This window comes from Coregonus clupeaformis, chromosome 16 (genome assembly GCF_020615455.1).
Source record: "Coregonus clupeaformis isolate EN_2021a chromosome 16, ASM2061545v1, whole genome shotgun sequence".
NCBI lineage: Eukaryota > Metazoa > Chordata > Actinopteri > Salmoniformes > Salmonidae > Coregonus > Coregonus clupeaformis.
Genome location: NC_059207.1, coordinates 57479071 through 57496329, shown reverse-complemented (window position 1 = coordinate 57496329; position 17259 = coordinate 57479071). Strand labels below are relative to the sequence as shown.

The 17259-nt window shown below is 43.6% G+C and overlaps 1 protein-coding gene across 1 annotated transcript; it reads right to left on the bottom strand.

Moving 5' to 3' along the window:
* Positions 1–3649: 3649 nt before the first annotated feature.
* LOC121584252 (neutrophil cytosol factor 2-like) lies at positions 3650–15324 on the bottom strand. Its single transcript, XM_041900084.1, has 15 exons — positions 15172–15324; positions 14355–14535; positions 14192–14274; positions 13838–13946; positions 12294–12431; positions 11873–11980; positions 11689–11748; positions 11176–11213; positions 10738–10876; positions 8033–8104; positions 7243–7639; positions 4614–4774; positions 4264–4369; positions 3923–4046; positions 3650–3810 (listed from the first exon to the last, which is right to left on the bottom strand). The coding sequence occupies exons 2-11, from the start codon at positions 14526–14528 to the stop codon at positions 7481–7483; spliced, it is 1080 nt and encodes a 359-aa protein (XP_041756018.1). The 5' UTR covers positions 14529–14535; positions 15172–15324; the 3' UTR covers positions 3650–3810; positions 3923–4046; positions 4264–4369; positions 4614–4774; positions 7243–7480.
* Between the last annotated feature and the right edge of the window lie 1935 nt (positions 15325–17259).

The window sequence follows — 17259 nt, the reverse complement described above, 5'->3', positions numbered from 1 at the left end:
CTTGTAATAAATCAAATGTAGTGATACATAAACTTGACATTTCTGCCATCCATTGTGACATTGTTGGAAGATAATCAACCTTCCAATGAATGGCAATGCATTTCTTAGCTGCTATAAATGCTTGGTTACACAGTTTCTTCAGATAAGTCTCCAGTATCAACATTGCCAAGCAAACAAAAACAGGGAGAAGGGAGAATCTGTAGACATGCTGAGATAAAAGGACATACTCTTTGCCTGAATTCAGCCAGCCTTCACAAGACCATAACATATGCAATTATGTCCCCTTTTGTGTTTTACACCTCCAGCAGAGGAATGACATTTCTTTTTTTTCCAGTTTCACTGGCCTATAGTACGTTCTATGGATGGTCTTAAACTGCAGTAATTTATGTCTGAGATGATATGAACATGACTGGGCATTCAAACATATCTGTATCCATTCATCATCATCATCATCATCAATAGCTTCTACCGGGTCTTCCTCACATGTTTTGTGTCATTGGGAAAATGCCTGCGGGTCCCGACAGAGGTCATTGCGGCACGGTCTGCATTTTTCATGCTGCGGACAGTCAGACAGACGACTTTGGATGAAAATATTTTTGTTGTCCCACAGATTATTTGGAAAAGGTCCTCTTTCTGCTTTATATGTGTTAGCCTACCTATTGTATTAAAAGCACATATTTTTCGCATTATTCACACTCAGAATTTGCTGCTTCAACTTCAGTAGCCTACCTCTCCTAGTTGGGCGTGAGAGTGCAATTGCGCCTAGTATGTGTGGTCTCTTCAAATAGAGTAGGCTGCATAGATGGGCGGAGGATCAAGTGGTAGTTAACTTAAATGTGAAATTGACTTAAATAGGATTAGACTGTAGTTTACTACAGTGTCTGTAAATAAATAGGCTATTGATAATGGAAAGTGGAGGGCGCTCAACCAACGTGAGTCAAAGTGCAATAAAAAAATGTAATCATCATTGAGGAAAAATAAAAGGCACACAAGGCGCACATAGGTTAGGCTACTATGTTAAGCGAGCGTTGCACCTTTTCATTTTCAATAAGTATTGATTACCCATTTATTTGTCTCTGCCTCCTAAAAGGTAAGCTATATCCTATAGGCATATGCAAAATGTAGGAAGTGTCGCTGTCATCATTCTTGCTGCTTCAAGTTCAGTAGCCATACCTGTGAGATCAGGTGCGCGTGTGGTCTCAATTAAATAGAGTAGAGTGGTCCTCTGTAGCTCAATTGGTAGAGCATGGCGCTTGTAACGCCAGGGTAGTGGGTTCGATCCCCGGGACCACCCATAAGTAAAAATGTATGCACACATGACTGTAAGTCGCTTTGGATAAAAGCGTCTGCTAAATGGCATATTATATTATAGGCTATAGCCTATGTATGGGCAGAGAAGCACGGGGCAGTTATCTTTCCAAGGAAATGTCCTTCCTAAATGCTTTACTATATTGAAATAGGCCTAAATATTGATCAACCATATGTCTCCTTCTGAAAATCTTCCCACTCCTAAAAGGTAGGCTATACAAATAGCTCAAGAGAAAGTGCAAGTGTCTCCTACTCTGCTCTCTTCAAACTACCTCTAGCATATTGGCTGATATAGCCCAGTAATACAGATAGCCTAATATTAGGGCCATGTGAGAATCTCTGGTAATTTCTTAAATTATTTGTGCGCATTTGATATTGCATACAGGGCGCAACATTTCTGGGACCATGGCTGGCAAGTGAGCTGCATCACATTTGCCTAAAATAACATTGAGGGACTGTGGTTGGGTTTGGGACAAGTTCTTGCAGTAGCAGGTGGGAGTCAGACAGAAAGCCAGCGGGTGCGGGCGGGGTGCGGGCGGATGTGGGCGGGGTGCGGGCGGGAGCGGGATTAAGAAATCAGTTCGCTCTACTGTGCACCATGACAGTGAAACCTGTAATGTTAGAGCTGTTTATTACTGTGTCAGTGTGAAAAGTAGGGCATTAGCTAGGGAAATTGACAAATCAATAACATTACATTGCCATACTGACTAATAAAAACTCACATTGCACTGAAAAAAACGTCAGAATATCAGTTTTCAATCATTTGGCTGATGGTTTCATCCTTTGATTCAGGTCTAGTGTGATTGAGGCAAAAATAATAGCTAACATTAGCCAACTTTTGGCCAGCTATCTCTCTCTAACGGTACATCAGCTGGTGAAAGCTAGCCAAGTTAATTTACTTCTGTTGAAACAGGACAAAACAAAGGCTACAAAACATTTCCATACAAACAACTGCTGTTAGAATCATTAGATCATTTGTTTTGGTACTGTCCATTTGTAGCTTGTTTTTGGACACAGGTCCAGAAATAGCTAAAGGATTGCAATGTTTACCTGGAGCTAACCCTGCAGATAGCACTACTGGGTGATCTGAAAAGTCATAGTCAATCGATTAATAATATAATAATACTTTTAGCAAAAATGTTTATTTTCAATTTGCTATCTGTAGAAACAATGAGAATAGAAAGGTTCAGAACTTTTGTAAAACATCACAGTACAGTTGAAAAAGATATGGCAAATAGAAATCCAATATGGATGGCGTTAAGAGATAGATGGGAGGTGTTGAATGGAGCTGAAGGATGGGACTAATAACATTACATTTACATTTTAGTCATTTAGCAGACGCTCTTATCCAGAGCGACTTACAGTTAGTGAATACATATTTTTTTATACTGGCCCCCCGTGGGAATCGAACCCACAACCCTGGCGTTGCAAACGCCATGCTCTATCAACTGAGCTACATCCCTGCCGGCCATTCCCTCCCCTACCCTGGACGACACTGGGCCAATTGTGCGCCGCCCATGAGTCTCCCGGTCGCGGCCGGCTGCGACAGAGCCTGGATTCGAACCAGGATCTCTAGTGGCACAGTTAGCACTGCGATGCAGTGCCTTAGACCACTGCGCCACTCAGGAGTACTCTACAACAACAACAACTAATAACAACAAGATAACTAATGTAAAGCATACTGTGTCCATAATAAGTATATAGGTTATAGGTTGAGAGCTTTTGTGAAAGAGCACAGTTAGAAAAATATGGCATATAGAAGCAAACCAGATGGACATCATGAAAATGATCGGAGGAAGTTTAGAATTATTGTAGAATTTGACTGTGTCCATAAAATGTATATTTTTGAAGAACCTTTGATGAAAATTACAGGCCTCTCTCATCTTTTTAAGTGGGAGAACTTGCACAATTGGTGGCTGACTAAATACTTTTTTCCCCCACTGTGTGTATGTATGTATGTATATATGTATGGGTGTGTGTGTGTGTATATATATATATACATATATATATATATATATATATATATATATATATATATAGGCGAGAGAAAAAAAAATCAGTCACCTAAAGAGTAGCCAGTTTGTGCTCTACTTGCTTTTACAACTCTGTGAAAGAGCGCAACACATACACACTGAACTATGCTCAACTCTCCCATGCTGGTCCAGCCAGCCTTCCAGAAGCTTTGCCTTCACACAGCCTGTCAGCCCGCTCTGTGGTATCCAAGCAGTCCTAAATCCAGCTGGCTGAACACTCCAAACAGCCTACCCCACCGCTCGGAGGCATGGTCCTAAAGCACACCGTTGCCTCTTTTTGTATCACATTGCAATGATAAAACTGGGGGGGACAAAAATGCAATTTCAGAATGTGGGGGGGACATGACCCCCCCGCCCCCAGTGAAAGTTGCATCCCTGGTTGTGGGGGTCTCTCCTTCCCGGTAGGCAAAACAGCTGGGGAAGATGCCAATGTAACCAGCACAGTGTCCCTCCAGCCACTCCTCGTTGACTGGTAGACAGATAGGGAGGGGGGATATAGAGTCATTTGTCAAAACAGGAGGTTACATACTTACTGTGCACTTAAAAAGCACAAGACTTCATAATTTCTCATGCTCCATTACCTTCACTAAGAATGTCAATAGTGTCTCCCTCACTGAACTCCAAGTCCTCTGGGCCCTCTGCTGCATAGTCATACAGTGCCACCATCTGGTAGAGAATGGTACGGTTGGCCAGGGGGTCCTCAGTCTGACACAGAGAGATCAGAAGAACATACAGGTTAGCTTTTACTCAGAAATGAGCCACACATTCCATTGAGGCATTTCAGTTCAAAATGGGCCTGTGCTACATACAGTATATTGTACTATTGATGATTCCAGAGATATACACTATAGGTCTTTGTCCCAAATGGCACCCTATTCCCTATACACTGCACTACTTTTTGCCTGAGCCCTGTGGATCTTACCTGGCACCACAGTGTGGTTCTGCCTGCCTCTACCTCCGCCAGCAGGGCCCTGAGCCCCTCCTCCCCATCCAGAGGCTTCAGCGCCTGGGAGCCATGCTGCCTGTGTCTGGGGTGGAGAGAAGGAGTGGAAGAGGAGGAGAGGAGGAGGGAACAGGGGAGAGGGAATGGGAGAAAGGAAGAGAGGGGGAGAGAGTGGCGGAGAGGAAGAGAGAGAGGGGGATAGAGTGAGGAGGGGAGAAGGAGAAAGGGGATAAAGTGGACACGCATGAGGGTGAGTGGTGATATTTTTAGTGCGGTAGCAGCAATTAAAATTCAAGGTGACAGAAATGGGTTGGCAGGTCTGCAGTTACCTGAGGCGCAAGTGTGAGGCTGGCTGCCCCAATTTGTATGCAATTCTCTCCTGTAGTTCATCGTACGGTGTGCCTAAAGGGACACTCAGAGCCACGGTGTATCTGTAATGCACCTTTACCACCACAGACCCAGCCTCTTCTCCCTGGGGTGAAATGGGATCCTGTGAGAAAACATGGCAATTCTCTCTTAGAAACAAACTTGGCATGGGAAGTATATGCACTTTCTACATGACTGCATGAAAAACAAAACATACAGTGAGGGAAAAAAGTATTTGATCCCCTGCTGATTTTGTACGTTTGCCCACTGACAAAGACATGATCAGTCTATCATTTTAATGGTAGGTTTATTTGAACAGTGAGGGACAGAATAACAACAAAAAAATCCAGAAAAACGCATGTAAAAAATGTTAGAAATTGATTTGCATTTTAATGAGGGAAATAAGTATTTGACCCCTCTGCAAAATATGACTTAGTACTTGGTGGCAAATCCCTTGTTGGCAATCACAGATGTCAGACGTTTCTTGTAGTTTGCCACCAGGTTTGCACACATCTCAGGAGGGATTTTGTTCCACTCTTCTTTGCAGATCTTCTCCAAGTCATTAAGGTTTCGAGGCTGACGTTTGGCAACTCAAACCTTCAGCTCCCTCCACAGATTTTCTATGGGATTAAGGTCTGGAGACTGGCTAGGCCACTCCAGGACCTTAATGCGCTTCTTCTTGAGCCACTCCTTTGTTGCCTTGGCCGTGTGTTTTGGGTCATTGTCATGCTGGAATACCCATCCACGACCCATTTTCAATGCCCTGGCTGAGGGAAGGAGGTTCTCACCCAAGAATTGACTGTACATGGCCCCGTCCATCGTCCCTTTGATGCGGTGAAGTTGTCCTGTCCCCTTAGCAGAAAAACACTGCCAAAGCATAATATTTCCACCTCCATGTTTGACGGTGGTGATGGCGTTCTTGGGGTCATAGGCAGCATTCCTCCTCCTCCAAACACGGCGAGTTGAGTTGATGCCAAAGAGCTCGATTTTGGTCTCATCTGACCACAACACTTTCACCCAGTTCTCCTCCAAATCATTCAGATGTTCATTGGCAAACATCAGACGGCCCTGTATATGTGCTTTCTTGAGCAGGGGGACCTTGCAGGGGGCTGATTTCAGTCCTTCACGGCGCAGTGTGTTACCAATTGTTTTCTTGGTGACTATGGTCCCAGCTGCCTTGAGATCATTGACTAGATCCTCCCGTGTAGTTCTGGGCTTATTCCTCACCGTTCTCATGATCGTTGCAACTCCACGAGGTGAGATCTTGCATGGAGCCCCAGGCCGAGGGAGATTGACAGTTCTTTTGTGTTTCTGCCATTTGCGAATAATCGCACCAACTGTTGTCACCTTCTCACCAAGCTGCTTGGCGATGGTCTTGTAGCCCATTCCAGCCTTGTGTAGGTCTACAATCTTGTCCCTGACATCCTTGGAGAGCTCTTTGGTCTTGGCCATGGTGGAGAGTTTGGAATCTGATTGATTGATTGCTTCTGTGGACAGGTGTCTTTTATACAGGTAACAAGTCTCTCACTGTTCAAATAAACCTACCATTAAAATTATAGACTGATCATTTCTTTGTTAGTGGGCAAATGTACAAAATTAGCAGGGGATCAAATACTTTTTTCCCTCACTGTATTTCTACAAAAAGCTCTTTCTACATGATTGTTTAGGAAACAAACATGAGTGAATGATCATAAGGAAACTTTCAGAAAATTGTTCTCTCCTGACAGAAAATTGTATAACTGGATTGGCTACATTGCATGGACAGAAACACTCTCACTGAAACCTCTCTTTTCCATAGCCAGTCAGTCAGGCATCTTATGGGAAAGTATAACAGCCGTCACACGAGAAGTCCATTACATTTTGGCACAGGCATCAGGGAGATTTTAAGAGGTAATTTCTTCTTATGAAAAAATTCAGGTCACTGACATGCTGAGGCACAAAATCTGAAAACTGACTACATCTCCCTCCCCTAGGCTTTCTATTGACTTAATCAGGGCACATCATCAGCATTCTACTCGTTACACCACTTTATGAGTCATACAATTATTTATTTATTTATCCACAACTCCATCAGTATACCATACAGTATGTAAACCCAGCTGGAAGGAAGTACAGTATAACATATTTTGTGGGTGTCAACTGATTACTCCAGTACCCCTGCCCATTGAATAAGGTACTGGCACTGACCTGTATATACTTGCATTCTCATGCTCTTTAACTCACATTGAGTTATTGTGCGTTTATTTTTATTATATTTCTATAATTATCTATATTATTATTATTATCACTGCATTGTTGGGAAATAGCTTTCAAGGTAAGAAGTTCCCTGTACTGTTTTACACCTCTTGTATCCTGTGCACATGGCAAATAAACGTTGAAACCTTGATCCTTCTTTGAATCACGCTGATACACATTCTAGTTTCCCTGTGAGATACGTACTTATACCACAGTACACCTTGAGGACAGATTGACCTGCTATCTTTAGAGGAATAAATTACATCTTCATTTTACCTTTAAATGTATTATTTCCGCTGGTGATTAACAGTTACAAACTCAGAGACAAACACTGATTAAGTCAGGCCCTTTACTCACCAGTTCAGTGGGGCTGTCTACTGTGGATGTGTACTTCGGTAGCGGGGTGGAGGTGTTTGGTGGGTGGGTGGCATAGGATGGTAGTGATGCCTCTCTAACTGGGCTCTCTGCAGATGAATTACAGTACAACATTAAAAAGGCTGAACACTCAGTGAAGAGGTTTTCATGACTACTTAAAATTATCACATTTATACCGGTAGTACTGTACATGGTCATGCCAGAATAACGACTGATATCATTAAATAAACAACAAAAGGTGCTTTAGTTTAGATGAATGCTGGCCTGGCTCCATCCCCTTGTCCTGTCCTCTGCCAGAGGGGTTAAATGAGGTGAGTCTACCCTGTGGGCGAGTGGGCGGCCTGAGGTCCGGTGGGAGGGGGATCCCACTGGGAATACTCTGTGGAGGGCACATCAGAACAGGGTAGTCAAGGTAACAGATCTCTCTCTGTGCTTTCCATTACAGCAGTTAACTATCCAGAGAGGCTGGGCTAATGATTGCTAGTCCTTTTATGACACCTCTCTCCCTCATTGTTAAAATCCAAGGGAATTCAACAAGCCTGTCTGTCCTCTACATCTAGAAGCGTTAAGCAGGTGCAACTTTGGTACAATGTGATACAGTGAAGATAAAGCTCTGTTCAGCAAATGAAAATTGAGAGATTAAAGAGCCCAGATAAAAAACTGTAAATGAAGCTGCCCCTAAATGTAATGGCACATTTAGTTCAGCTCTATAACATACATTGTCTTAGTAAAACATTAAATGGGCTGAAATAATAGAAACAAAAAGTCTTACTTTATTATTTTTTCTGCCTTTGGACTTCTTGACATCCACTGGGTCTAGCAGTGTCATGGGGACAAGTCCTTTCTAAAGGACGAAAGAGATGAAAGATGAGTGGTAATGAAATATTGAAAGGCATAGATGCACAATCATACAGAAAGAAGACAGGCCACAATAAAAGGAGTAGGTGCACTGGCGTAGTGGAAACCCCCGCAGTCCCCGTTATATAATTTGTTAGTTATTTTTTATTAAACAATTTTGACAGTAACCTTTCTTTTTAATTTCCACATGTAGCAAGTGAAGCGTTTGTGTTGTCCAGTCTACATGGTAGTAGGTGAGGCAGACAGACAATATACACTGCTCAAAAAAATGGGAAACACTTTTTTTTTTTAAAGGGAACACTTAAACAACACATCCTAGATCTGAATGAATTAAATAATTTTATTAAATACTTTTTTCTTTACATAGTTGAATGTGCTGACAACAAAATCACACAACAATTATCAATGGAAATCAAATTTATCAACCCATGGAGGTCTGGATTTGGAGTCACCCTCAAAATGAAAGTGGAAAACCACACTACAGGCTGATCCAACTTTGATGTAATGTCCTTAAAACAAGTCAAAATTAGGCTCAGTAGTGTGTGTGGCCTCCACGTGCCTGTATGACCTCCCTACAACGCCTGGGCATGCTCCTGATGAGGTGGCGGATGGTCTCCTGAGGGATCTCCTCCCAGACCTGGACTAAAGCATCCGCCAACTCCTGGACAGTCTGTGGTGCAACGTGGCGTTGGTGGATGGAGCGAGACATGATGTCCCAGATGTGCTCAATTGGATTCAGGTCTGGGGAAAGGGCGGGCCAGTCCATAGCATCAATGCCTTCCTCTTGCAGGAACTGCTGACACACTCCAGCCACATGAGGTCTAGCATTGTCTTGCATTAGGAGGAACCCAGGGCCAACCGCACCAGCATATGGTCTCACAAGGGGTCTGAGGATCTCATCTCGGTACCTAATGGCAGTCAGGCTACCTCTGGCAAGCACATGGAGGGCTGTGCGGCCCCCCAAAGAAATGCCACCCCACACCATGACTGACCCACCGCCAAACCGGTCATGCTGGAGGATGTTGCAGGCAGCAGAACATTCTCCACGGCGTCTCCAGACTCTGTCACGTCTGTCACATGTGCTCAGTGTGAACCTGCTTTCATCTGTGAAGAGCACAGGGCGCCAGTGGCGATCTTGGTGTTCTCTGGCAAATGCCAAACGTCCTGCACGGTGTAGGGCTGTAAGCACAACCCCCACCTGTGGATGTCGGGCCCTCATACCACCCTCATGGAGACTGTTTCTGACCGTTTGAGCTGACACATGCACATTTGTGGCTTGCTGGAGGTCATTTTGCAGGGCTCTGGCAGTGCTCCTCCTTGCACAAAGGCGGAGGTAGCGGTCCTGCTGCTGGGTTGTTGCCCTCCTACGGCCTCCTCCACGTCTCCTGATGTACTGGCCTGTCTCCTGGTAGCGCCTCCATGCTCTGGACACTACGCTGACAGACACAGCAAACCTTCTTGCCACAGCTCGCATTGATGTGCCATCCTGGATGAGCTGCACTACCTGAGCCACTTGTGTGGGTTGTAGACTCCGTCTCATGCTACCACTAGAGTGAAAGCACCGCCAGCATTCAAAAGTGACCAAAACATCAGCCAGGAAGCATAGGAACTGAGAAGTGGTCTGTGGTCACCACCTGCAGAACCACTTCTTTATTGGGGGTGTCTTGCTAATTGCCTATAATTTCCACCTGTTGTCTATTCCATTTGCACAACAGCATGTGAAATGTATTGTCAATCAGTGTTGCTTCCTAAGTGGACAGTTTGATTTCACAGAAGTGTGATTGACTTGGAGTTACATTGTGTTGTTTAAGTGTTCCCTTTATTTTTTTGAGCAGTGTAGTTGTCATGCATCCAATTAGCCTATTTCTCGGCAGCGGCCTCCTCAGCCTCCTCACCTAATTGGCTATCAAGTATCCAGAAAGTTAGGTGAATCAGGTCGGACTCGGATGGTGAGTGAGTGCGTTGTTCAAGATGGATAAACAAAAGGCAAGAAAGACCAAGTGGTGCACAAAAACGCTGTAAAAAAAAGCTTTATCTGATCAAGCTCGTGCCAAATTACCAAAGATAACAATCAGCAAAGCTACCACCTCATCCTCGAATGACGAAACACCATCGCAGGTGGAAGCTAGTAGGCCTACTTATGCAGCAGCTAGCACTAGCAGCCTCCCAGTCCCGACAGAGACCTCACTGCCCTGGCCCGGCAATGACAGTGGCCTTGCTCCTCCTCTTCTTCCTCCCCTCAAGAATAGTGACAGTTCCTCTAGTGAGAGTCCCTCCTACTCTCCCAGAAAACCAAGCTGATGACTGCCAGAGACCCAGCGGCGCTCATGAGAGCGAACCCCATTCTGTGAACACTGGTAAGCCTACGAGTGATGGGATGGATAGCCCCGACAGCGTGGAGTCTGAGTTCGAATGTGTAATATGAATAGACTTCCAGCTAAATACTGTATATAGCTATAGATAGGCTAGTAGGCTATCGATTGCCAGACAGCTCTTGTGGGCAGCAGAGTCTCGTGTGGAATATGGAAGTATTGCATTGTTCTTATGTGCTTTGTAGTTCAAGCATCATTGTTAGCTTCAACTATGGAGTAGCGGCCACTAGTTAAAGGTGTCTTTCACCTGTCCATCGTGTATGACCGTGGCCAGTCCATCTCTTTCCACATCACTGAAGAGAAACACCATGGCTCCCCCTGGCACCGTCAGCTGACCAGGGCCCTGTGATATGTAGGGGGTACGCAGACGCATGTAGCGAGAATCCCTATGGGGAGGCAAATACACCATTAGAAGTAAAGGGTAAACATGCACACTACCATGCTTTTCTCACTTGTGGTGCAGGGAGTGAAAAACCCTAAATAAACACACACAATTTTACTTTTGGACATGTATTATCTAGAAAAGACACCATGTCACTCAACCCACCATATTAACAATGAACACCTTCTTTGGATTTAATTATCAGCTCTGAGCTTTTCCTATGATGTCCCTAACCATTTTTCTGCTCCAATGACATTCATTTTGGGAACATAATTAGATGTCAGTGTGAATAATGTAACTTACTCCACTCTATCCACCTTGGGCTCGTAGTATCCAGGTTTCTGTTCGGAGGACAGAGTCACAGTCAGAGGGAGAGACAGAAGGCATGGGCTTTGGACTGTCCCCCAAATGGTACCCTATTCCATTTTTAGTGCACTGCTTTGGGTAGGCAACTAGATTCAGCCGTGGGAGGATTTTTGTCGGAGCGAATGGTCGGGGAGGGGGGGGCAGAATATAATAATAATTTGTACACTGCAAATTGACCACAAAAAAGCCCAAAGATTTCATACCTTGATTACATTGAGACACGTACAGTATGTCTCATATTTTATTTGTGGGAATACTTGGGAAAAGATTTCCTAAAATAAAGTAATTTTCTGCTGAATTACTGGTAATTTTACAGTCATTTTTTATAAAATATTATGGGGGTAAAAAAAAATAAAACACCTGTTGCCCACCGCTGAAATAGGGTGTAATTTGGGATGCACACATGGTTCTGTGTAATTGCAATGCTATTCTAACAGTGCTGAGTCTTACCTGAATCCTGAGAGGTTCAAATCCACCAAAGTCATCATTGGGAATCATAGAGGAGATGACCTGAAAGCACAGGAAAGGCCAATCTGTGATTAAATCTGATTCAATTGACACACACACACAGATCCAGACACACACAGACACCCACCCACACACAGAGACAGAGAGTGGTGTGGTGTTACTGTACCTTTGGTTTGCCCAGGAAGTCTCTCTGTCCCAGCTGTTCTACGTTCTGTTTCCTGGGGCGGAACACCTCCCCCTCTGGCACCAGGAGGACAGGGAGCACCTCTCCCCTCTGGGGATGGACACACACGCACGCGCACACACACACACAAAGAGAGAGTGAGAGTGAGAGTGAGAGTAAGAGTAAGAGTAAGAGTGAGAGTGAGAGTGAGAGTGAGAGTGAGAGTGAGAGTGAGAGAGAGATAGATATGTAGCCATGTAGGACAGGACACCACACACCTCCATGCCAATGTCAAAGTGTTATGTGGGGATATAGCCAGGAGTTTTTCCTGGCCATGTGACTTGATCAGTGAGAAACAACCTCTGGCCCTATGTGGGGAGATTCCGATGTCTTAAGTGAATCATATTTCTGATAGTGTACTTACAGAGATAATGTCTAAAGCCACTTCCATGTTCCCTCCTCGCCCCCCTCTTCCTTTCTCCTGGGAGGCTGAGATCAGGATGTCCCGGGCTTTGTCCAACTGGTCCAGTCTAGAGTGGACAGCTGCTGCGTTATACAAGACCTGGACAACCATAGAGAAACTGTCACAACTGGCACCTTATATAGTTCACCCAATTCTCTATTTAGTGCATTACTTTTAACCAGAGCCCTATGTGTACTGGTCAAAAGAAGAGCAGTATAGAAGGAAAAGGGTGCCATAATAACACTCTCCATATGCTCACACAGACAAGTAATACTCAACAACAGGCCACGAGAGAGCCTGGCTAAATTATGCTGCAATTGAAAACTTTTGTGACCCCTCATCTCTGAACAGAAAGATATAGATTTGTCTGAGTCCTACAGCCAATACGTAATTCAACTTGAATCAATAAAGGTCTCACAAATGTGGTTAATAAATCAAAAGCAATAACCACATTTGTTCTAGCTGATAGATTTGGGGAAATAAATTCCTATGTCCAGAATGCCTTCGCCTGACAGACAGACACGTAGTCGGTAGTCCAGACTGAGACAAACACAGGTAGGAATGTGTAATATGTCTTATCTTCATTATGAGAGGTATTTAATATTGCATAACCTCAGAAGGTAGGAATGTGTAATATATCTTATCTTCATTATGAGAGGTATTTAATATTGCGTAACCTCAGAAAAGTTTCCCGTTTCTTTCAATGAGGCTTTGTCAAAGATCCCTACCAGGTGGTGTATCTGGCGTCTGAATGGAAGTGTTGACATAATGGAACTGGGGATATTCTCAGTCATGAATTTGGCGGTGTGCAACCTATTTCCAATATAGTGCACTTATTTTGACAAGAGCCCTACTATAACAAGTCCCATGACCAAAATGTGTGACTTTTAAAGAGAATAGGGTGGCATTTGGGATGCAAACTTAATTCAAATATCTGGACAATTATATCTGACACTATACATTTGGATTGTCATAGATATATTTTGAATCTTGTTTAATCGTACTGTACTCCACTACTGGTACATGGTGCACACCTATAAGGTAAAAAGTCCACCTACACAGAGATCCTATTCAATTAGAGTTCTAATACTGTATGTAATTCCATGTACACCTATAAGACTGTGGTATAAGTCTACACCTATAAGGTACAAGTCCACCTATAGGATCACAGTGTTAGTATGATACAAGTCCACTGTAGCTCAATTGGTAGAGCATGGCGCTTGTAACGCCAGGGTAGTGGGTTCGATCCCCGGGACCACCCATACGTAAAAATGTATGCGCACATGACTGTAAGTCGCTTTGGATAAAAGCGTCTGCTAAATGGCATATTATTATTATCACGGTGTTAGTATGATACAAGGCCACCTATAGGACCATGGTGTTAGTATGATACAAGTCTACCTATAGGACCATGGTGTTAGTATGATACAAGTCTACCTATAGGACCATGGTGATAGTATGATACAAGTGTACACCTCTAAGAGAATGGTGTAAGTCTGTTGTACCTGCCAACTGTAGAGCTTGTAGCATAGCCCCAGCTGTTTGTAATCAATGACCATGTTGCCTCTCATGTGTTTCTGAGCCGAGATACAGTCATTCAGAGCCTCCTCCAGCCTGCACACATACCCACACCCACGCACGCATGCACGCACAACACACAGCAGCAAGGAGATGTCAGATATAATGGCTGTCGGCTAAATGTCTCTTGTAATCCAAATAATGAATAAACAGTTATTTGCCTTCATAGGTTAACCAATACCGTACAATAAACCGTACAGATTCAACCTGTTCTTTACTTTAATAAAAGAGAACATTAGTAGACAGAAGAGGAACCATAATGTTGTACAGTGATCTCTTACCTGCTAGCCAGCATGAATGCTCCAGCTCTTTGGAAAAAGCCAACTGCAAGTCGCTCATCCTTTGCTATTGTCTGGTCTAGAGCCTTGACAACACAGGGTGACAGATAAATATGACACACGCACACACTCCAGATAATGATAAATCACTCTCCTCCAGACTGACCTGGATGGCAGGCTCCAGCTGCCCCAGGGCAAGGTGAGCAGAGGCAGTCAGAAACAGAGTCCGGGAGGTAGGTTCTGTGATCTGGTTGAGTTTAGACAGGGCTCCCTGCCAGTCTCTGGCATCCACTGCCTTCACCGCCTCATCCCACAACCGCAAAAACTCTTTGTACAACATCCTCCTCCTGTGATAGGAAGTTTAATATAAAGAAAAAGTTAAGACAAGTGGGAAGCAGAATAATTGTATACACTGCAATTTTAAAGAAACAATCTGGTAAATTTTGGTACATCAATTTTTGCACTTTTAAATTATTGATATAGAGCCATTGTAGTTTATATTGCCTCTGTTGTTTTTCAAAACCCAGTGTCAAGGTTGAGTGTAGATGTGGTGTGGAATCAAGCGCAGGACACACAGAGGCTTCGTACTAACGTCTTTAGTGAAGACAACAAAAGAACAAGCCAACACGGCTAAATACAAGGAGCAGCCTCGGCCGAAACCGTGACACCCAGATAGCCTATTTAACCAATAACCTCGACAAGACTGAGTGCAATAAAGAAAATAACTAAATTACTCTGGGAATTTAAGAAATGTTATTTTCAACATTTCATGTAGGCCTACAATGTAATAACTGGACTCACTGGTGTGGTAGCCTTTATGAAGGGGGGGAAATAACACAACACATCATTTTAAAAAGAGCATCCCAGTCTTTCATATGTAATAATCAACCACATGCAAGCTAGAAGGACTTCCTTAAATATATCTTGCATTTAAATATGTATTTAAATCATTGTTAAATATATACTAAAACATTTTTACTTACAGGTTTTCCCTCCAACACTTAAAACATAAACAAGAAGAGAATCCTATCGTCAGTTATAGGTTCCTGGTAAGGTATTCCACCTGAGCACAAGTCTCCCTCAGGATTGCAACAGGTAGTGAAGGCTCCATGCTTTGGGAACAGCAGTGAGTGAGTCACAACCCTGCTCTACAAGGAAGTCAGTAGCATGCCCCGGGGTAGGGAGGGGAGCAAGCAAACAGGGCAGGGAACCTGGGCTGTTTCTCATATGGCACCCTATTCTTGATCAGCATCCATAGGGCAAAAGTCAAAAGTAGTGCACTATATAGAGAATAGGGTGCCATTTGGGACATACCAAATGACAAAGTTTCACTGATTCACAAAGGGCGAGACTACAGTTGCAGGTCATGGCTGATTCACACACTTTTTTATAACACACTCATTATGAAACTAGGATGCATTCATTTACATTCTGGTCATTCAAATTGACCTTTGAAACTTGGACTTTAAATGGATGTTCAAGAAGAGGAAGAAGGAAGGAAAATATAGTTGCCATAAAGTTTTTACCTGTCTACAAGATCTGCTTTCCTTGAGCGCTCACCTTTCCAATTGAATGATAGTTGGCTTACCTCCTTTACAAGCTATGTTGTTGTGATAAACAACAGGTTCTGCTCCATAGCTTCTCTAGAAATTAAATGAAACATATGGTTAAATAAACTATGCATTTGTTAATAAATACATATCCCTGAGGAATCATATTATTAATTAATCATAGACAAATTGTCAACATAAGGCCAAAGTTATTGCTGGACAATTGGCCAATAGTGTCCTCTAGTGGCAATTTCTGAAAGTGAAAGTGATACAAGTAATACAAAGCACTCATACAATACCTACTGCATTCAGAACTGTCTGGCAGGACGGCACAGTATCCCTTCTATGGTTGACCCCCACAATGTAGCCTCAGAATCACAGGCAATAGCTTCACATGCCATGCTTCTAGTCTAGAAGAGACTACCGGACATTCAAAATGTTAAACCACATACTCTATGGCAGGGGTACTCAAATACTGTTTGAGAAGGTCTGGTGACACATTTCCTAGGTGGCAAAGGTCCGGACGGATATGTCATTTGTCAGTTTAGTAACAAACCCCCACCTCACAACCCATGCGACCCCAAACTGTTCACACCCTTCTTGTCCTGTTTTCCCCGCTTTCATCACTCAAAATGGCCAGTATAGGAGCATCATGGCAAAAACGGACAGACTGCATGGCCAAACATTCAGGTTGCTGAATAGCCACCACTAGTCATCTACCTGTTCCCCTCCTGCCCCACAGACTTCCTGAACATTATCAGATCTTCAACCAAAACCTAATATTAGATAAAGTGAACCTGTTTACAAATAACAACAAAAATTGACACTTATTTTAATCAATTAACAACGTTATGCAACACCCAATTCCCCTGTGTGAAAAAGTAATTGCCACCTTACACTCAATGACTGTTTGTGCCACCTTTAGCTGCAATGATCGCAACCAAGCGCTTCCTGTAGTTGTTGATCAGTCTCTCACGTCGCTGTGGAGGAATTTTGGCCACACAATACCCCATAATGGCAAAGCAAAAACAGGTTTTTATAAATGTTTGCAAATGTATAAAACTGAAATATCACATTTCCATAAGTATTCAGACCCTTTACTCAGTACTTTGTTGAAGCACATTTGGCAGTGATTACAACGTAGAGTCTTCTTGGGTATGACACTACAAGCTTGGAACACCTGTATTTGGGGAGTTTCTCCTATTCTTCTCTGCAGATCCGCTCAAGCTCTGTCAGGTTAGATGGGGAGCGTCGCTGCACAGCTACTTTCAGGTCTCTCCAGAGCTGTTTGATCGGGTTCAAGTCCGGGCTCTGGCCCGGCCACTCAAGGATATTCAGAGACTTGTCCCGAAGCCACTCCTGTGTTGTCTTGGCTGTGTGCTTAGGGTCGTTGTCCTGTTGGAAGATGAACCTTCGCCCCAGTCTGAGGTCCTGAGCACTCTGGAGCAGGTTTTCATCAAGGATCTTGCTATACTTTTCATCTTTCCCTTGATCCTGACTAGTCTCCCAGTCCCTGCCGCT